Source organism: Mauremys mutica, chromosome 1 (assembly GCF_020497125.1).
Source record: "Mauremys mutica isolate MM-2020 ecotype Southern chromosome 1, ASM2049712v1, whole genome shotgun sequence".
Lineage (NCBI taxonomy): Eukaryota > Metazoa > Chordata > Testudines > Geoemydidae > Mauremys > Mauremys mutica.
In genome coordinates this window covers 175523420-175545977 of record NC_059072.1, presented here as the reverse complement: position 1 = coordinate 175545977, position 22558 = coordinate 175523420, and the positions used below count along the sequence as shown (strand labels likewise).

The following is a 22558-nucleotide window of genomic DNA, read 5'->3' as shown; positions in this document are numbered from 1 at the left end:
GTATAATCAATGTCAATAACTTCTAGAAAATGTTCTCTCACAGTCACCATTGCAGGGACATTTTCACTAGGTTCTGTTGTTACAAAATGAACCATTAAAGTCTCTGTGCATCTAGAGCAGAGAGAAAACATATGCACCAGCAGCAGACACAATTTTCTACACTCTGGGTCCTAGTGGCACCCCCCCAAAGTCTGGCACCTGAGGCAGCTGCCTCAGTTCGCCTCATGGTAATGCGAGGTCTGCCATTATGAGACCATTCAGACAACTTTTACTTATTTAGCACCAATGCACTTTCACCTATGTGCCAAGTTTTAAAAAATTCAATAAACATTCTTCATTTTTTGAAAAAAAATCACTAAATCCTGAAGTGGCTTCCCTTTCCACATGCTTTATCAAGGCAATTGCAGTGCAATTTACACAGCTGACCAGGTCTGCAGGTGGGTGGGCTGCCAGGTATGATGTTTTAATATGGAGGAAGCTAGGAAAATGTGAAAGGGCTCAGATTTCGCGGGCAGTTAACATAGGTAGTTGTGGAAAACAGGTGTCCATAAGTAATTATTTCAGTGCTGTCATTTTACTTCAGTAAGGAGCAAATCATTTCAGTAACAGACTTTTAAATAGATTTCTTCAACTTTAAGATACTGAATATGAAAAGATGTCAATTTGTTATAAAACTAGAAAAGTTGAACAGATAAAAGAGAAATATTTTGCAGCTTCCCAGTATGCATTTATATATACACAAAAACCACTGAAGTGATCTAAAGTTTTTTTTTGTTTTTTAAAGGCACTGCTCTATCTGAACACAACAACATCATGCATCTGCAGATCAGCCCAAAGCTACACACTGTTATACAAAACATGTGGTTCAATTGATCTTTTCAATATTTTAAATAACATTTCTTTAATATTTAACAAATGCCCAAAGATGAAGAAATTGAACTGAAACTGCTGTGTCCTCTGTTTGTAGTTTTCTTTTCTATGCTCTAACTGACCCATGCAAATTTCTTTTGTCAAAGCAAGCAAAATACTTTCTGTAACAAAGAAAGAGTCAAAATTAGTTTGTAACATGGTAAGGAGATGAGCTATACCTTGTATTCCACTGGGGAATATAAACTATATGTGCATATAAAATAGATACAGCATGGATAATTATGGACATATTGCCATTAGGAAAATGAAAAATAAAAACAATGTAAACATAAAAGCCTCACTACCGATGCATGCTATACCACAAGAGCTAATAATATGATTAATACTTTACTGTGTATGTGCTTTTATTTAGAGAAAATAATCTATACAGTACTTGAATTTAAAAAGGTCAAATACAATTTTGTGCAGCTTGCCAAGAGTTATCTGTAGTTAACCATATTCAAAAGCTTTGTCAAAGTCAATAATAATTGCTTTTCTACATAGACTATTATCCACAGAACACATAGTTCCTATGCTATTTCTCCATTATGTTGCTAGAATGTATTAAAATGTAGTCTTTTGGAAGAGGTGCCAATCAAAAGATGGAATTAATTGGAAGCACTGAATTGCAGTGACATTTCCTCAATATTTAGGTTCAGAGTTAAATTTCTCTGTGCTTCATAGATACCATGCTACTCTACATGACAGACAGTTTATTAGTAATGTGTATTTTACATTGAAAACAGAGCTTTTCTTGAAAATGTGTGCTGAAAAACAGTGAAACGTGAAGCTTGTGATGTCAGCCAAATAAATAAATTACATTAAAAAAGATGTTTAATTTCTTTGGAACAGCAAAAGAATGTGTCTACTTTGCAAGTGATTCACACTAATATTTAGCAATTCACAGTAATTTCTAGTAACTATTAAATAATTGTATGGAATCTTTTTTAAAATGATTTAATTTCTGGAAATTAAACACAGTCACAATTACTAAATGAAAACAATACTAAACCCAGGTTGTCCCAAGGTAAGATCCCTGTGCAGAGGCAGCCCTCCATGCCTGAGTATCTTCTCTGACTCGCAAAGAATGGAGGAATGGTCATTCACTTCTGTGGCACTTTTTCCTTCTCCTTCCTACGACATCATGGCAGGGTCATGAGCTATATAGTGGGAGGGACTGGGCGGGCTGCAGTATTTTCCACTCATCTAGGCCCCATAGAGATTACCCTGAAAAAATACACCGGTCTAGAGCTATATTATGCCACACTCACAGGGCCAGCGCTTCCATTAGGTGACCCTAGGCGGTCGCCTAGGGCGCCAGGATTCGGGGAGCGGCATTTTGTGCACTCCCCACGGGGCGCATGGGAGCTTCTGGTTCCGCTCCCGTCGTGCCACCGAAGAAGGACCTTCTGCCGACGTGCCGCGGAAAACAGCGGCAGGCAATTGAGCAGCTCAATGACTGTCGCTGTCGCCTGTGGCATTTTGGCGGAGGGTCCTTCGGCAGCGTGATGGGAGCGGAACCGGAAACTCCCACGCGCCCCATGGGGAGTGCACAAAATGCCGCCCCCCGAATTCTGCCTAGGGCACCAGAAACCCTGGCACCGCTCCTGCATACTCATACTTACTAAGATGTCTTGATTGAGCGGAGAGAGACTGGTATTGCAGAAACTACTCTGTTTCTGCTAAGTGAATGTTAACAACTCAGGGTTACATAGGTGCTTAAGAGAAGGACCCTAAAAGTTGCTGTTCCAGGAAGAAGAGGGTAAAGAAGCTCCGGGTTCTGAGAATGGAATGGAGGAGGGAAGAGAAGCCTGGGCTCTGAATTCATGGCTGAAGGACATAAATCCCAAATTAGTAATGAAAAACAAAAAACCACAAAGTTCTTATGTTTTATAGACTTGTGCTTTACTCAGAGTTGAAAGTAAGCTGGTACGATCCGGCGCGGCTTCCCAAGGCCTGTGATTTAAAGGCCCCGGGGCTCCCTGCAGCAGCCAGAGCACTGGGCCCTTTAAATCGCCACCTGAGCCCCACTGCCAGAGCCCAGCGGTAGCGGCAGCAGGGCTCTGGCTGTGATTTAAAGGGCCCAGGGCTCCCAGCCACCGCTACCACAGCGGAGACCCGGGCCCTTTAAATCTCCGCCAGAGCCCTGGGGTAGCGGCGGCAGCCAGGAGCTCCTAGGGCTCCATTGATGATTTAAAGGGCCCGGGGCTCCACTGCGGTAGCGGCGGCTGGGAGCCCCTGGCCCTCTAAATCACTGCTGGAGCCCCGGCCCACCACCATTATGCCGGGGGCTCCGGCAACAACTTAAAGGGCTCAGGGCTCTGGCTGCTGCGGGGAGCCCTGGGCCCTTTAAATCGCTGCCCGAACCCTGCCACCAGAGCCCTGGGGTAGTAGCGGCAGGGCTCCGGCAGTGATTTAAAGGGCCCGGGGCTCCAGCTGCAGCGGGGCGCCTCAGGCGTTTTAAATCGCCAGCCGAGCCCCACTGCCGGAGTCTCTGGGGTAGTGGCGGCAGCCGGGAGCCCCCGGGGCTCCGTCGATGATTTAAAGGGCCTGGGGCTCCGCTGTGGTAGCCTCTGCAGCTGGTAGCTCTGAGGGTGATTTAAAGGGCCCAGGATTCCCAGCCGCTACCACAGCTGGAGCCCCAGGGCCTTTAAATCGGGGACGGTTCTCTCATCGATCAGTAACTGGTTAAAAGACAGGAAGCAAATGGTCAGTTTTCAGAACTGAGACAGGCACATAGCAGAGCCCCCCAAGGATCTGTACTGGAACTGTGCTGTTGAACATATTCATAAATGATCTGGGAAAAGGGGTAAACAGTGAGGTGGCACAGTTTATGGCTGATACAAAATTAATCAAGATCGTTAAGTCCAAAACTGACTGTGAAAAGTTACAAAGGGATCTCACTAAACTCGGTTACTGGGCAACAAAATGGCAGATGAAATTCAATACCCAACCTCAAAAAAGATATATCAAAAATGGAAAAAATACAGAGAAGGGCAACAAAAGTTATTAGCGGTCTGGAACAACTTCCATATGAGGAGAGATTAAAAAGACGGGACTGTACAGTTTAGAACAGAGACGAGAAAGGGGGGATATGATAGAGGTCTATAAAATCATGAATGATGTAGACTAGAGAAAGTAAACTTAACATAAGAACCAGGGATCATCCAATTAAATTAATAGGCAGTAGGTTTAAAGCCAACAAAAGGAAAAACTTCTTCAGACAACGCACAGTCAACCTGTGGAATTCATTGCCAAGAGATGTTATGAAGGGCAAAGGTATAACTGTTCAAAAAAGAATTAAGTACGTTCATGGAGAACAGGTCCATCAATGGCTATTAGCAAAGATGGTCAGGAATGCAACACTATTCTCTTGGTGTCCCTAAGCCTCTGACTGCCAGATTCTGGGACTGGATGACAGGAGATGGATCATGCAATAATTTTCCCATTCTTTTCATTCCCTCTGAAGCATCTACTAATGGCCACTGTCAGAAGACAGGACACTGGGCTAGATGGACCATTGGTCTGACCCAGTGTGGCCATTCTTATGGCCTCTGAACAGAAGGCCTCTGCCTCCTGTGGATCTTCACAGATCCATGAGGAGTTGGGGAGGAAGTGCAGTTTATTCCAGTATAGAAGGTTGGTGGTAGGAGAGGAGGGTGCAGGAATTATTTTAATAAAAGCTTCATGAGAATTTCACAACATTTCAAAGTTTTCCTCTCCCAAAGGCTCCCTTCTGTGGCTTTTTTTCTGGGAGGAAAAGGGTGAGATGATTGTAAGTAATTCAGGTACTGGACTGCCCACTTCCAAAGAAAAAACTTATGGAAAGGAGGCAAATTACAGGATGTTCCATGTATTGTAATTTCAACACATAATTGGGCGGGGGGGAGTTAGTCTTATTTCTCCTTCCTCAACCTCAATCAAATACATTACATATAGTTTTTCCAATTTTGCCATTGATCCTCTCTCTAATAACTTTTACTTTTTCCCTATCTAATCTAAAATTGATCTTTTTATTTCTATTTCTTTGCAATACTTTTCTTGGTCAACCTCTCATTGATGATAAAATTAGAGGAAGCCCATTATAGTGGTCACAGCAAGGGAGTCTGGGAGCTATCATTGTAGGTTCTTTTCCCAGATCTGTCATCTATACACTGCTCTGTGCCTCAGTTTACCCTTCTATAATAATAATTGCTGATTGACCAGAAAAGTTGTGGGGCTTGGTTAAAGTTTGTAAAGAACAATGAGATTTTCACACAGTCGCAACATACAATTTGGCAAGATAACAGTGAATGAATTTCCTGATAAATAAGAGGCTAGCAGAGGCTCCTTACTGGAGGGAAACAGCTCACTGAAGAGGGGAAGGGTCTGTGGTAGTGGGGAGGACAGTGCCAAGGGCAGCTGTTCCCAAAAGCAGCCAGGTGACTGGGCTGGTTGTTGCAGAGTTGCCTCTGCACGACTTAAGCTGTTTCAATTTAAGACTAACTGGTTCAGGGTGTAGATAAGCACATGTATGCAAACGTCGTCAATGTTACATTGATTTTTCTTCAGCAGCAGAAACTGACAGGCCACAACATCTCAAAATTGGACCCATCCCTCAGCCAGGGGCAACTGTATAATAAAAATAAGTACAAACTCTTACTACAGCTCATAGAATTGTACATCATATTCCAGATTAGGCCTCACCAAACTAATATGTTATTGACCATGTACACAAACTTTTACTTCTCTGTTTTGTGGTACGGAAAGGAATAAGGAGCCTAGAGAGGCACATGGGGAGACAATAGAGAAAAGGGTTGAGTTAGTGCTCTGGGTCTCACTGCATCTGAGCATGTGTTCTGATCCTTAGGCATCACTTAGGGCATTACTAAAATCCTTTCTTCTCTACACACACGACTCCCTGTGCTCTTCGTCCTGGCTTCCCCACCACATGACACTGATCTTCCATGCAATACCTCTACACAGCAGAGACTTGCACTTAGGTTTCATCTAGAATTTGTCTTCCATTAGCACCTGTAAAGCTGTATGGGCACTTACCCTATCTCCCTATATTGTGTTGTTATTTAGTGCTTCTATTCCTTAAAGGAGAAATCCAGACTCCAGAACACAGCTGAAGAGCCAGTTGAGCGACAGGCAGTGTGCTGGGAATTCTCTAGGGTATGGGGGAGTGAAATTTCCCCAGGTTGTAGAATGGCAGCAGAGATGCTCCCAGCAACTAATTAGCCTCATAACTGCAATAACGCTACCAGTTGTGTTCTCCCACACCATGATGGAAGAGGAATAACTAGTGGATCCATGGTTTCAGAGTGGTAGCCGTGTTAGTCTGTATCAGCAAAAAGAATGAGGAGTACTTGTAGTCACCTATCCATAGGTCCTTCTGCCAAAATGCAAAGTTATATGCCACCTTCTGTGGTTGCACAAAACAGCACTTGCTGAACTGCATAATTATCCCCTGGCTTCTCTCGGGAATGCACCCCCTACTTAGGCTCCCAGCATCTTGACTTCCCATCCTATGCAATGGTGCTGTTCTGGTTCTACTGGAAGATGGATCCTACTTGGCCACTGTGGGGGAAGGGAGTAAGATTTCCCCTTAAATATATAACTTTGAATTTTGCTAAATTAAGTTTCTATTTGATTATTTGCCAAGTCTTTCTATATTCTTCCTCTAGATATTTTCCTATACTGTACATGAGACAGTGAGATTAACTTGCTTACATAAGAGAGTTAAATAAATACTGGTAAAAACTCTAAGGAAACATTATGCTTCTGCATCCAAAAACAAGCTTTCTGTTCTGTTGTCAGCATATTTTTTCTTTTCTTATGTTAGCAGACATATAACTAAAGCATGATTACCTCATGGATTTTTTTGTTTTTGTTTTAATACCTTAGCACTGAGCAAGTTGGAAGTTGCCATATCATAACTCACACATTTTGTGAGATAACTCCCAGAAGCAAAGAGATGAGCTTTTTTGTTGTTGTTTTTAATTAATTTCTTCAGAGTTAAAATAATTTTTAAATCAATTACAAGAAGTAATGCTGATGGCAGGATATTTAGGTGAAAATCCTATAACTGTGATGTTAGTTCAAACTAGAGCTAATTGAACAACAGAAAAAGATACCCGTTTTACTTATTACTGGCAAATTTCAGTGGTGCTCATGCACTACTCTCTGTGTCAAATACTGTTTAATCAACTCTAATTCAAAATATTTCAGCTTCAATCTACTAGTTAATATCATTGGAATGCCTTAACTGAGTTAACCTGATAATCTATCAGTGCTCATCCTACATGTGAACAAATTCCTCCAGAAAGCCAAACAGCATTATTTACTTTATTTTTCTGAGAATATTCTTCAAGGACATGCACTGTATAGATAAAATAAATTGCTGCATGCATTTTGATTGGCTGAGACCATGAAATGGCACACATGCTGAGGTAGATATAACTACTAATATTTTGTACCACCTAATTTAAATGCACTCCATAAATAATGAATACATTCAGCTGATTTTCACTGAACCATTAAGGAACCAGCCTTTAGCTAATAATAAGCCAATTAGTGGTATGTTAGTCTTATCGAAGACTTATCTAGGATAGTCAATCAAAATTATTCTGTGTGACTTCAATAGGGAATAATGATACAGATTATGGATCATCTCATCCAGTATTCTGTTTCTGACCATGGTGTATATAAAATGCTTCAGACAAGGGGGAACAAGTACCCATTATACACTGCAGTACCAAAAGTACTGGGAATTCCTTCCTAACACAAACCAGCAACTAACAGCCTTTTTGTTGCTATCCTAACCAAGTAAAATGGATGTTCTCTTCCTATTTAAATGTCTACTCTTCACTCTTATTAAATAAAACTACCTGGCCAAATAATATTCTGCAAGAGTGAGTTCCATAAATTACTTGTACACTGTGTAAAAAAAAAAGGTTACTTACCTTTCTGTAACTGTTGTTCTTCGAGATGTGTTGCTCATATCTATTCCAGTTAGGTGTGTGCAGGCGCCGCGTGCATGGAAGTAGGAAACTTTTTCCCTAGCACCTACCCATCAGGCCAGCTGGGGAGCCCCCTGGAGTGGCGCCGATATGGTGCTTTATATAAGACCCTGCCGGCCCGACCCCCCTTTAGTTCCTTCTTGCCGGCTACTCCGACAGAGGGGAAGGGGGGGCATGGAATGGATATGAGCAACACATCTTGAAGAACAACAGTTACAGAAAGGTAAGTAACCGTTTTTTTTTCCTTCGAGTGATTGCTCATATCAATTCCAGTTAGGTGACTCCCAAGCCTTACCTCAGAGGTGGGGTCAGAGTCAAGGAACCACAGATTGAAGAATCGCTCTGCCAAAGGCCGCATCATCCCGAGAGTGCTGAACGATGGCATAATGGGACGTGAAGGTATGAACCGAGGCCCACGTGGCAGCCCTACAGATTTCCTGGAGAGGAATGTGTGCCAGAAAGGCAGCTGACGATGCCTGAGCTCTCGTGGAGTGAGACATGACAGCAGGCGGAGGGGAGTTTGCTAAGCTGTAGCAGGCACGAATACACCCCGTGATCCATGAAGATATCCGCTGAGAGGAAACCGGAGCGCCTTTCATCCGCTCCGCAATGGCGACAAATAACTGGGTTGTTTTACAGAAGGGCTTTGTTCAGTCTATATAGAAGGCGAGTGCCCTTCTAACGTCCAGAGAATGGAGACACTGTTCCCTAAGATCAGCATGCAGTTTTGGGTAGAAAACCGTCAGGAAGATATCCTGGCTCACATGGAAGCGGAACACCACTTTTGGCAGAAAGGGTGGGTGGGGTCTTAGTTGAACTTTATCTTTATGAAAAACAGTATAAGGCGGTTCACACATGAGAGCCCGTAGTTCAGACACCTGATGTGCGGGAGTGATGGCCACTAGGAAGGCGATCTTCCAAGAGAGAGAGAGAGAAGTGAGCAAGAGGCCAGCGGCTCGAAAGGAGGGCCCATAAGGCAGGAGAGGGCCAAGTTAAGGTCCCATGCTGGCACAGGTGGCTTCGTTGAAGGATGGACTTTCTCCAGACCTTTGAGGAAACGCCGCACGACTGGGTGTGTGAACACCGAGCGCCCGGCCGTGCCTGGGTGAAACCCAGAGATGGCCGCAAGGTGAACCTTAAGGGATCCAAAGGCTAGGTGCTGATCCTTTAAGAACATCAGGTAGTCCAAGATGCACGAGACCGAAGCCTAGAGCGGTGTCACCTGCCGCTGAGCGCACCAGCAGGAAAACCTCTTCCACTTAGCCTTGTAGGTGAGCCTAGTGGATGGCTTGCAACTTTCGAGGAGCATCCACCATACTGAGTCTGAACAGGCGCATTCAGCCTGGTTCAGCCACGGATCCTCCAGGCTGTGAGGTGGAGTGACGGAAGGTCCGGGTGCAGGAGGCGACCGTGGTTCTGAGAGATGAGGTCAGCACTGGTGTTCACGTAGTGGAGCCTGGATTGACAGGTCCAGCAGGATCGGGTACCAACACTGGCACGGCCAGGCAGGGGCTACCAGTATGACATCTGCCTTGTCCCAGCGGACCTTGAGGAGCACCTTGTGGACCAGCGGGAATGGTGGGAAGGCATAAAGCAACTGGCCTGACCACATGATTTGGAAGGCATCTGCTATCGAGCCTGGGCTGTGACCCCAGAAGGAACAGAAGGTTGGGCACTTCCTTTTGGTCCGCGAAGCGAACAAATCAACTCGGGGAAACCCCGAGATGCGGAAGATGGAGTGAATGATATCCAGCTGTATTGACCACTCATGTATGAGAAAACGCCTGCTCAAGCTGTCCACCAGTACGTTCCGGATACCTGGTAGGTATGAGGCTTGAAGGGTGATGGAGTGGGCTAAGCAGAAGTCCCACAGAAGGAGGGCTTCTTGGCAGAGTGGTGATGAACAGGCTCCGCCTTGCTTGTTCAGGTAGAACATGGCCATGGTGTTGGCCGTTAGGACTGCTACGCAATGGGCCTGCAAGTGGGGAAGGAAGGCTTGGCACACAAGGTGAATTGCCCTGAGCTCTTTGATATTGATGTGCAACGACAGCTCACTTTCGTGCCATAAGCCCTGCGTTGTCAGGCTCCCAACGTGGGCCCCCCATCCCAGGGCAGACACGTCTGTAACCAGAGTTAAGGTGGGTTGAGGGGGATGGAACGGGACCCCGACACCCACCATCCGAGGATTCAGCCACCAGTGCAGGGAGTTGAGTATGCGCTTTGGGACCCTGAGGACCATTTCTAGGCTGTCACGGCCCGGTCGATAGGCTGATGCCAACCACGTCTACAGGGGCCTGAGCCTTAGCCTGGCATGTTGCACCATGTAGGTACAGGATGCCATGTGACCCAGCAACCTGAGGCACTGCCTTGCTGTGGTGGTGGGAAACTTGCAGAGGCTGGTAATTATGCTTGCTATAGTCAGGCGCTGTGCCTCCAGAAGGAAAGCCCTCGCTTGGTTTGCATCCAGGACTGCACCTATAAACTCTATTGTTTGAGTAGGGGAGAGGACAGATTTGCTGACGTTCAGCATGATGCCCAAGCGAGTGAATGTGTCCATGGCCAGTTGTACTTGAGACTGGACATGGTGGTGGGACCAGCCCCATATAAACCAGTCGTTGAGGTACAGAAAAACGTGCATGTGCTGTCGGTGAAGGAAAGCTGCCATGACCGCCATGCATTTGGTGAAGATGCAAGAGGCTGTGCACAAGCCGAATGGGAGGGCTGTGAACTGATAGTGCCTCTTGCTCACCATGAAATGGAGGATGCCTGTGAGACAGAGTAATTGAAATGTGAAAGTAGAGTCTTTCATATCGAGGGCGGCATACCAGTCTCCCAGATCCAGTGAGGGAATGATAGCGGCTAAGGAGACCATACGGAATTTCAGGTTGACGATGAACTTGTTGAGCTCCCTGAGGTCCAGAATGGGTCTTAGGCCTCCCTTTGCCTTGGGGATAAGGAAATAGTGGGAGTAGAAACCCTTGCCCCTGAGCTCCTGAGGGACTTTCTCCACTGCCCCTAGGGCAAGGAGGGAATGTACCTCCTGGATGAGGAGCTGCTCATGAGAAGGGTCCCTGAAGAGAGACAGGGAAGGAGGGTGGGATGGAACAGAAATAGACAGAATATCCCGTCTGCACCATGTGGAGGACCCAGCGGTCCAATGTAATATGGGACCAGGCATGGTAGAAACGGGATACATGGTTCAGAAAGGGATAACGGGGTGAAAACTGGTAGTCCATCCTCGGGCGCACCTTCAAAATGGGTGCTTAAGGCCCGGAGGCAGCTTGGACCTCCCTTGACCCTGTCCGGATGGGGGACGAGAATATCTGCTTCTCCAACAAGAAAAGTCCTGCCTGGGTCTAGTTGGGAAGGGGCGTTGCTGAGTGGTCTAGGATTTGAACGGCTTTCTTTGATTAGCTGGGGTATACATACCCAAAGATTTAATAGTGTTTCTTGTGTCCTTTAAGGTATGTAGGTGGGAATGGGTTTGCTCCGCAAACAGGCCCTGACCATCAAAGGGGAGATCTTGGATGGTGTGCTAAACCTCAGGCAGGAATCCCGAAGACTGGAGCCAGGTGTTCCGCCGCACGGCGATGCCTGATGCCAGAATGCACGCAGCCACATCCGCAGCATCGAGGGAATCCTGAAGGGAGGTCCGAGCAACCAATTTACCCTCATGAGCAACGGCCCCCAGTTCTGTATGAGCCTCTGCTGGGAGAAGATCCTAGAATTTGAGGACTGCAGACCAAGAGTTAAAATTGCATCTACTGAGGATCGCTAACTGGTTAGCGATCCATAGTGAGAAACCCCCAGTAGAATAAACCTTTCTCCTGAAAAGGTCCAGCCTTTTAGTGTCCTTTGATTTGGGAGCAGGCCCTTGTTGGCCTGGTCTTTCTCTGGCGTTCACCGCATCCACCACAAGTGAGCATGGAGTAGGGTGGGTAAACAGATATTCGTAGCCCCTGGTGAGGACAAAGTATTTTGTTTCCACCCATTTGGCTGTGGGAGCGATGGAGGCCGGCGTTTGCCAGAGAGACTTGGCATTACATTGAATGGTCTTATTCATGGGAAGGGCCAACCTGGAAGGCCCTTCCAGGCCGAAAATGTCCACCATAGGATCCTCGTCCTCCACAACCTCCTCAACTTGGAGGTTCATATTTAGGGCCACGCACCTAAGCAGTTCTTGTAGGACCCTAAAGTCCATCAGAGGTGGGCCAGATGTGGAGATGCCAGCCACAGCCTCATCAGGGGAGGATGAAGACTACTCCACCGGAAGAGCCGGGGCGGAGATAGTGTCTTGGTCAGCTGAGGGCAGCTCTTCTTGGGCACTTGGGGTAGCCCCTACCACTGGTGCTGACACAGCAGGGTAGTCTGGGTCCAGAGGGGGGCGGCTGAGGGTCACCACGGAAGGTTGGGTGTCCGAGCGTGAGAATGGTCGGGCAACCGGGGAGGCGCCCTGAGCCTGATGATATGCCCAGAGGGTCCAAAATTGCCACTGGGGCTGGCAGTTGGGCACTGAGGGGTCTTGACCGAGGCTTCCCAGGCCCAACCGGGGAATGTCCGAAACCCCTGAAGCTCTCCCTGGCCTGCCGGAGGGGGATTGACATTGCGACGGCCAAGGAGGGGTGGTGCGTGAGTGGAGCAAAGGTGGCACTGAGACCTTTGGCATCCGAGGGTCATGCCAAGATTGGCATCGAGAGGCTGATCGCGATCATGACCGGTGCCGCAAGGGAGAGCAGTGCCGTGGTGGAGAGCAGTGCTGCGATAAGGAACAGTTCCATGTGGAAGAGCGGTGCCGCTAAGAGGAGGGGTGCAGAGCTGGAGAGCGGTGCCGCGATGGAGAGCGGTGCCACGAAGCGGATCGGCGTCGGGCCGTGGGCCGGTGCCATGACGACAGTCGATGCGGGGATTGGTGTTCTGTATGGCGTCAGTCCAAACGGTGCTGCGAGGTCGCTGAGCGTGACCTGGATCTCGAGCGGGACTATGTTCCAGCAGTCGACAGAAACCTCGAGCGGGAACGGCTCCGAGGGTCAGGACTGCGGGACCAGCACTGCGAGTCTAACCGGTGCCGTGAGTCAAACCGGTACCTGGGGCGGTGCCGGGACTCAGAATGATGCTGGGACTCTGAGCAGCATGGAGATGCTGGTCTGGGGGCTGACAGCCCGAACATCGCCGGTTTGCCCTTGGATGGTACCAGAACTTGGGCTGGGGGTACTGGAGCTGTCATCTCAATGAGCCTTTTGGCGGCCTCGAAGGTATCCAAGGTGGAAGGCAATGTAATCTTTTCCCGCTTGCACGGTCCCTTGTGCTGGGCTGGCTTGTTGCTCGGTTGGGTCCGGAACAACTTCTTCGGCCCTAACGAGGGGCCCCAGAGATTGTTGATCTCAAGGTGGGCATGGGATCTTCTGTGGTGCCGTAATCGGTACCGCTGGGGGACCACTGCACACCAAGGTGCTTGGGCCCGCGTCTTGAGACGGCCTCAATGCAGACTCCATGAGGAGTTGCTTGAGTCAAATTTCCCTCTCTTTTCTTGTCCGGGGCGTGATTGCCTTACAGATTTTACACTTGTCAGCCTGATGGCCCTCCCCCAGACACCTAAGACTGGAGTCATGGGGATTGCCTGTAGGCATGGGCTTGTTGCAAGACGTGCAAGGCTTGAAGCCCTGGGACAGCATACCCCAGAGCCCCGCAGGGCAGTTGTTGAGTGCGAAACTGCCCTCAACTACTAAACTACACTTAGCACTATAGAGGAAACACTAAACACTAACTATTAACAATTAACTAACAACGGTAACAATTAAGATTAGGGATTAGTGGAGCACTTGAGAAACCAAGAGACCACTGTTCCAACAACCGTCACGGGTGGTAAGAAGGAACTGAAGGGGAGGTCAGGCGGCAGGGTCTTATATAGAATACCATGTTGGCACCACTCCAGGGGGCTCAACAGCCGGCCCGACGGGTAGCTGCTAGGGAAAAAGTTTCAGACTTCCGTGCATGCGGCACGTGTACACACCTAACTGGAATTGGTATGAACAATCACTGAAAGAAGAACAAATTCATTTTGCCCATTCTTTATTTGTTACGTAAGATGTTTGAAGGCCAGCTTCTTGTTTCATTTTGAGCAAAAGTGAATAGGAATATCAAATTGGCCTTTTCTGCAATATTTGTTATTTTCCAGATGTCTATCATATTCCCTGTTCTCTTCCCTTTTATAGTCAATGAAGGTGAACATACCTTTCACCTCCAACAATGCAAATTCACATCTTCTCAAGGATCACAAGTAAAAATTAACCATTTATTCCTAGTAGTGGTTTACATACTAGAATCCACAATATGGCACATGTTAATTTCAGCATGATTTGCATTCTCTGCTCAACAGAAAAAGGATGGCATGGAAATTGGAACTCATAAGAAACGTGCACTGACAAAGCTGTGTAGAGAATCCTGCATAACACCTGCCCACAGTATGGTGTGACTGGCTCTGATTTCTGCTATTAGCTTCTTCAATTCATCGGTACTATAGTTATTCAAAATGTTTAATGAAACATAACACACTAGAACATATGTACAGAAGAGACGATAACTATTTTTTACTGAGTTCTTGAAAATACAGTTTGAAATTAAACTCAGTTTCATAAATCAAAGAGGGACAGATGATGTATACAGTTAATTCAGAGAAGACTGCATTTTTAAAGTGCCTGTCACTAAAATCTTTTTTAAAAATAGAGAGCGTGGGAGCAATTCTGTACCAATTGCAGTCAATGGACTTTTTGTCATTGACTTCAGTAAGAGTAGAATAAGTCCCTAAATCAGTAAAAATGGCAACCCATTCTAGCACTATTTCTCCTAAATATTCTAGCATTAGCACCCACATTTTCAGAAGTGAATTTAATAAATATGGATATAACCAGGCTGTCAAATCCCTTGCTCAGACACATTCACTCTAAAATGGTGCTACTGAAAAAAAATGTTGGATGGCAAATACCGACACTGAATCAGAAGAAATAATTTGTTTATTTGGTAAGTACACTTAGTGCCATAGCAGAGAGATCTGGAGAATTGAAAAGAAGAACCTAATGTGTACAGGCAGCAGTGAAAAAGGAGGCAGGTGAACTGTGGCATTGGCAATTAAGTAACCAACTGAAAGGACAAGCGTATGCTGCATGTGTTTGTTCCCTGCTGCTTTATGGTTTGGAAATGGTGGGTCTAACGGAGATGGCAGAAAAGAAGATACAGGTAGTAGAAAATAATATACTGAGGAGAATGGTAGGAAAGGTAGACAGTGTGCATGGAAGAAATTAGGAGGAAGATGAACTTGGGACTCTTGGTGATAGATAGGTTGGAAAGCAGAAGTGAGCTGGAGATGCAATAAAAATGGAAAAAGAATGACCAGCAAAGAAAGGATGGGGGAAAGAGGACAGCAACAAAGGATGTGGAAGACCAAGGATACAAAGGAAAGATTCTATCAAGAGAAGTTTGCAGAGAAAAGGTCTGGAACTCCAAAACCTATGAACCTGTGCCATGGACTGGAAGGAGTGGTGAAAAATCGTGGACTCCAACCCTGTGTAAACGGGAAAAAAAGAGTCAAGAAGAAGTGAAGTATGAATATTGACATGGGTACAAAGAGATGACTAAATCAGTGTAAGTCTCCAGATATAATTACATAACATTAATTTTAATATACTAGGTATTTCTGGTTAAGCTGCTGCTAATAACTTTCCCAACAGCACCATGAAATTGACATGATTTTTGACAGTTTCCCTGCAGCCCACTGAATTTTTAAGAGCAGCAGTAAAATTCACCACAGATTTATTCATCCACTTCGTAGCTGCTTAGTGAAACTATGAGCAGCAGAAAGCAGTGTTTCCACAGATTCAGAAAGACAGTGCTGCATCAGTGGATATTTTATAGTCATCTTCATATCTTTAAGAGTAAGAATTTTTTTTAGTTCAGTGGAAACTGATCCATCCTCACCATGAAAGGCTTATTATTCATCACTGGCAGGTGAGTGGGTGGATTACTCACCCCTTGGTGACCTGTAATTCAAACAGGAAAAATATATATGGGGAACGCAAAATGTATTAATATAGTTTTCATAGTTAGCCTTTTCCCTCTAGTAACCCTTCAGCACATGCACAATATATCGGAACAAATGTCAGCATGGGATAAACGTTAAGGAGTATGACAATTAATTTGGGGTAGAGAATGACACTAAATAGCTCTGATCTGAGGGAGGTAACCAATTAACTAGCTTTTTCTCTTGCTTCACACACAGACACAGAGTGTCATGAGAGAGTATATCCACTGAGGGGTACTGATATAAGGGCATCAAATAGTGTGAATGTTCAGATATCTCAGATACAGTTGCATGAAACTTCAATGAGAGAATTCTAGAGAAGTTTCTTGGGGACACAAATGGAATTCTGTTTGGAATAAGCAATGATCATGGTGATCTTAAACACACACAAAAAACAACTGGTTTGGTGTGTGTGTTTTTTTATTTTATTTTAGACTCTTCTTTCCTTTTTTTAATAAATAAATTAGAAATTTCAAATGCTGCATTAATTTTTGTACCAACCAGATAATTTTCAAATCATTTTAAGATTTAATTTGTGCATAGATTTGATGGTTTAGAAGGCTGCTGATGGGCAGCAAGACTTTAACTTTTCAGTTACTGGTTCAGACCTCACCCTGGCTAGGAGTGCTCCCAGATAGTCAGATAGTTATGATTTGATGGTTGTTTGGGGGGACTATATTAAATGAGTTGGTTATCCCAGTTCAGTTTATTTTGACCAAGTGTCCACATTCCAAAACAAAACACAATAAAAACACCCTGCAATCAGACTTAGCAGAGATGTATGTCTGTATTGGCAGTCTAATGAAGTGAGGAATCTTAAATACCCTAGCAGTGATTCCTCTACATCACCATTTACTAGTTGGTGAAAACAAAAAACACAAATGTACAGTAAGGAATTGAAAATTAGGAAAACCAGCGCCAACCTTAAAATACATGGCGTAAGACTGAAGATGTACAGATGGATGGAAATGTCAGCCACCTTTGAAAATAATTTATATCTCCACAGCAAGCCAAAAAGAGAAAAAACCCTAAAGCAGTTATCTTAGAACACAATCTGTTTAAACATTAACCCGTCACTCACTGGGCAATTAAATAAAAAAATAAATACTCTATTAAATAAGCTTTTAGGCACTCCTATAGTTCATTATGCTTCCATCTAGGATATGTTTAACAGTACTCTTGATCCTCTTACTGAATTAAAAAACGGAGTCGATGTACAGTCACTCTCTCTTGGTTTAGGATGCAGGTAGCATTGCTCACACATAGTCCTATATTATGAATCACATGATGCAATGGAATTCACAAAGTGTTAATAGCTTTTGTTGCGGAAAATTCTTACCCTATGAGTCAGTCAGAGATAAAATGAAATCCTATGTGAAAAAAATCATAAATATCTTAACTGTATAAAAATTTCTATTGATGTTGTCAGACACATAGAAAAACATAAACTCTTGAGCAATAGTCAACATGGTTTCTGTAAAGGGAAATCGTGTCTTACTAATCTATTAGAATTCTTTGAAGGGGTCAACAAACATGTGGACAAGGGGGATCCGGTGGACATAGTGTACTTGGATTTCCAGAAAGCCTTTGACAAGGTCCCTCACCAAAGGCTCTTACGTAAATTAAGCTGTCATGGGATAAAAGGGAAGGTCCTTTCATGGATTGAGAAATGGTTAAAGGACAGAGAACAAAGGGTAGGAATTAATGGTAAATTCTCAGAATGGAGAGGGGTAACTAGTGGTGTTCCCCAAGGGTCAGTCCTCGGACCAATCCTATTCAATTTATTCATAAATGATCTGGAGAAAGGGGTAAACAGTGAGGTGGCCAAGTTTGCAGATGATACTAAACTTCTCAAGATAGTTAAGACCAAAGTAGATTGTGAAGAACTTCAAAAAGATCTCACAAAACTAAGTGATTGGGCAACAAAATGGCAAATGAAATTTAATGTGGATAAATGTAAAGTAATGCACATTGGCAAAAATAACCCCAACTATACATACAACATGATGGGGGCTAATTTAGCTACAACGAGTCAGGAAAAAGATCTTGGCGTCATCGTGGATAGTTCTCTGAAGATGTCCACGCAGTGTGCAGAGGTGGTCAAAAAAGCAAACAGGATGTTAGGAATCATTAAAAAGGGGATAGAGAATAAGACTGAGAATATATTATTGCCCTTATATAAATCCATGGTACGCCCACATCTCGAATACTGTGTACAGATGTGGTCTCCTCACCTCAAAAAAGATATTCTAGCACTAGAAAAGGTTCAGAAAAGGGCAACTTCTTGAAGATGGCTTCAAAGGGAAAATATTTTCATTTCTTGGCTACACCAGACATGCATGGATTAAAGCATAGAAGAAGAGGAAGTATGAACAAAATAAAGTTTTCGGCAGCTGTCAAGTGTTTATGGAATATAGCACTATTTGTGTCAGACTGTTCAGAAAGAGAATGTACAGTATCATTGGAACTTGGTGATGATTGGACTTTGTGCTCAGTTGAAAAGTCCACCTGTCACCTCAACCTCCTGATTATTTGGTACATGGCAAATAGACATTCAGATAAAACTCTGATAAAGTCCCATTCTTGGGTAAGATTAGGAATTTTTGTGAGGTTGGGGCACATCCCTCCTAAAATTTGAACATTTGGTCATAGAGTTCTAGTTCTTTTCAGCCATGTGCATGTGTTGACAGACTGCTCTCAGTACCTGTCAAAGATGTCTGTTCTTTGGTACAGCAATGCATCTTATAGCACTCAAAATATGAAGGTTTATCAGCAGGTTTCTTCATGCCCTTCCATGCCCTAACAAAATGCAATACTATATCTGTCCTACATATTATATCTATTCTAAATAATACTAGCACACAAAATGATCTCCATGTAAAAGTTTTAAATCACAAAACTACTGAGTAGCATTGAGGTAGACATAGTTTCCAAGGAGACAACAAGAAGCAGCCAGCAAACATTAGAGAAGATTTCTTACTGCAGTACTTGTTTTGATGCAGGAGATAACCATCCTGTATTTTTCAAAGCAAGAAATGGTAACTGATATTTGTTTCTTAAAAATTCAGACTTACTGAAACACCAATACTTGCTATGCAGTATAATTCAATACTATAATGAAACAGAATTTGAGTAGCCTTATTTCTAAACTTTCACATTCACACTGACTTCTGTGCACACTGCAGTAAATCTTCTTTTCTTTCTGACTGAAATCAACATCCACATATTTCGTACCTAATTACTTTACTGATATCCATGCAGCACTTAAAACTGTTCATTCTGAATGAATGATTATAAAGCTGTCACTTAGAAACTAAAAGTTTTCTTACAAACCAACAATACAATGACTTAAAAAGTACATTTTGCTTATAGAGGCATTCCTTATAAATATGTGGTGCAATATTTTCAACATACAAATGCTTCATTTGTTATGCAGATAATTGCATACGGTAACTTTTATAAAGTGCTATTTTCTTACCATGGCAGGAACCATCCACTTCCTCATATCCTACACTGCAGATGCATCGCCCAAGAGGCACAAGCCAATCCCCATCTGCTCCACAATACAGTTTTGGAGTATCCCGCTCCTCAGCGCTCTTCACACAGGAACCGCGTACTTCCACCAAAGAGGAAGAATCAACCCTTGGAATAGTATCAGGAAACATAGCCAAGTTACGAACCGTGAAAGGGCACTTTTTGTAGTAAACGCGGACAGAGACCAGAGCAATGCAGGCTCCAATGTCCTGGAAAGCAAGATAGAATCCTTTCCTGTTTATTGGCCCAACCTCACGAACTTCTGTGTTGAGTTTAAGGATGCGGTCACCCAAGTCCATCTGGGTAAAACTCTCATCAGCTGCAACAGTATCAATTTTAGTGTATTGGTTTGGCTTGAATTTAACTCCATGGGACTCATCTGACTCCATGTAGTGAAGGTTAAAAGTTTCTTTGCAAGTTCCCAATACCCATGGAATGCTGTTGCAGTCCCGCAGGGTAAACTTCATTTCCACATAAATTTTCTGGGCTGCATCACGGGAGATCCAATTTGTACGAAGCCAGTTGTTTTGGTTTGGTTCCATTACATTACATACCTGGTAGGTGTGAATGGGACGATTGTGTTCATCCATTTCAGTTATGGCATCCCACTGAAAAGAAAATAAGTTGGTTGAAAAACCAAGAATCATAACCTATTTTATATATATATTATATATATAAAAACCTTAATAGAGTTAGAACATTTCCTTTACTTAAAAATTAGAGCTTAGATATTAATTAGAAGAAGGTTTACTATGGAAAAGATATTTTGCATCTTAGAAGTTCCATGTTAAAAAGAACAGAAATTGAGAAAAACTGTATCAGTAAAACAAAATTTCTAATGATCTTGGCTTCAATGGGGGATGAAGTTACTTGGCATGTCTCAACATCAGACCATATATGTTCTGTATTACTTTTATTGTCTCTTCATCAACCAGTCCCTGATCGCCCTCTGGTAATTTTTGTTGCCCCTCCTTCAACAACATGAAACTTCTAAATTTGTGTACAGCATTCCAGGTGTGGTATAACAGTACATATTGCTAAAAGATTATCACTTTGTATACATCTGATTCTTAAATGGAACAGATACTGTATAATAACTTAGCAAGGGTAAAAATAGCTTTTGAATAATGTGGCTATTAGCAAATTCATGAATGGGCTTCTTGCCAAACTGTAGCATTTATAGAGTTTAATAGGAAATCATGCCTTTGCCATGTAGTCAAACTAGTATCTCAAAGAGCACACAGAATTAGAGATAAGCCCATCTTGTGAAGGTTAGATCTGAATCTGAATTTCAATGTTCTCTGAATTTGGAAAGTCAGGGAGGGATCTGTTTTTCCAATTCTGGACTCTCTGTACGATGAATAATGTTTTTGTATGACCTTTCCAATTGAAAAATCCAATGTGAATGTCTCCAGTAGGATTCATGCTACAAAAGTGTTTATTCTAATGCCACACGTGAAAGACTTGTAACATGCTTACTTTATTATGAAATCTACTAATTTAAAGGGACCAGCACTGGTTGTCAAATATATACTCAGTAAAGTTGAGCCAATCATCATTTTACCACTAAAGACTCACTAGCAACAATAGAAACTCAGGATGTGTATTTCTGTTCCTTAAGAAGAACTATACTCATAGTATGGATCTAGGCAGTATATAGATCTAAGGCACTAAGTTCTGAGTGGCCTTTCAGATATGCCATTCTCATACGCCATTCTAGATGTAAACTGAGATAGCAGTGAGCTGAACAGCTGTTCCTAAATATCACTGAAAATGCCAGCCTTCTTTCTTTTAGTGCTATAAACCATCAACATTTACATTAAACGTTTATAGCTTATGTTTGCAATGGTATTATTTTGAACATATATTGAATAAAAGTTGTTTGTATGTGAATTAGTTAATAAGACACTCTTTGAAAACATCAAAATGAAATGGGTAAAACAATTAGAAGTAGAAAAGTCCATGCAGTATTTTGTCTCTTGACACTGAATTTCATTTTACCATGTTAGTTACATAACAAATGTTATGTAACAATGTGTTACATAATTATAGTCAATATGCAGTTTCAGGTGCAATAAGGGAATAATTACCTTTAATTCATTAAAACAACATTATTCAAACATGAATTCACATATTGTTAGCGCATGATACTAAAAATATATTGCCCACTCCACAACAGACAAGACCAACATATTCTAAATTAGGTATCTAAGTTAAACACCTAAATAAATGTTTTGGTTTTTAGAGATGCAGAACATCTATCATCCCTATTTGTTTCAATGGTCTGAGGAATGTGTACTTTGCTTAGGGGACTCTAGACCGAGAAAATCTAGATTGTCTGTGCTGAATATAATCTATGAGTCCTATAGCACATTCACCATTTATGAGCAAAGGAACTGTTCTAACCTGATTTTGAGGCATCTGTCCTCAGTAATGAGGACAAGAGATCACCTCTGTACCTCCTTTCATTGTGGATATGAGATGAAGAAATTAGTTAAAGTATTAAGCTTGGTTTTATAGAAGTCTAACCATTTGATGTCATCTTAAAGGACAATGTGAATACTCAAATGTAGAGTAAAATAATATTGCTTTATTCCATCTTTTAAGAGTGTATTGCTAGTCCCATGGTGGGAAAGGCCATGTGGATCCTCAGGGGACTGCATCTCACCTCCATCCTCCCTGGACGTCTCTAAGGCCTGGTCTACACTACGCATTTAAACCGAATTTAGCAGCGTTAAACCGATTTAACCCTGCACCCGTCCACACTCTGAGGCCCTTTATATCGCTATAAAAGGCTCTTTAAACCGGTTTCTGTACTCCTCTCCGACGAGAGGAGTAGCACTGAAATTGTTTCTCGCCTTTTTTCAATGTCACCCTATGTCTACTGCATGCTGCTGGTAGACGGGGTGCTGCAGCGCTAAACAGCAGCATCCTCTCCCCTCCCTGGTGGGGGACGGTACGGTACAAAAGGACTGGTATCCGTCCTCGTCATCATCCTGTGAGTGCTCCTGGCTGGCCTCGGTGAGGTCGGCCAGGG

General features: G+C 43.5%; 1 protein-coding gene across 1 annotated transcript in view; it reads right to left on the bottom strand.

The window, feature by feature from the left end:
• LOC123361802 (ephrin type-A receptor 6-like) overlaps positions 1 to 22558 on the bottom strand; it is a 328870-nt gene that overhangs the window by 67058 nt on the left and 239254 nt on the right. Inside the window, exon 3 of the mRNA XM_045001950.1 lies at positions 19466 to 20129. Coding sequence (XP_044857885.1) covers positions 19466 to 20129 — 664 coding nt within the window. The remainder of the gene's footprint in view (positions 1 to 19465; positions 20130 to 22558) is intronic.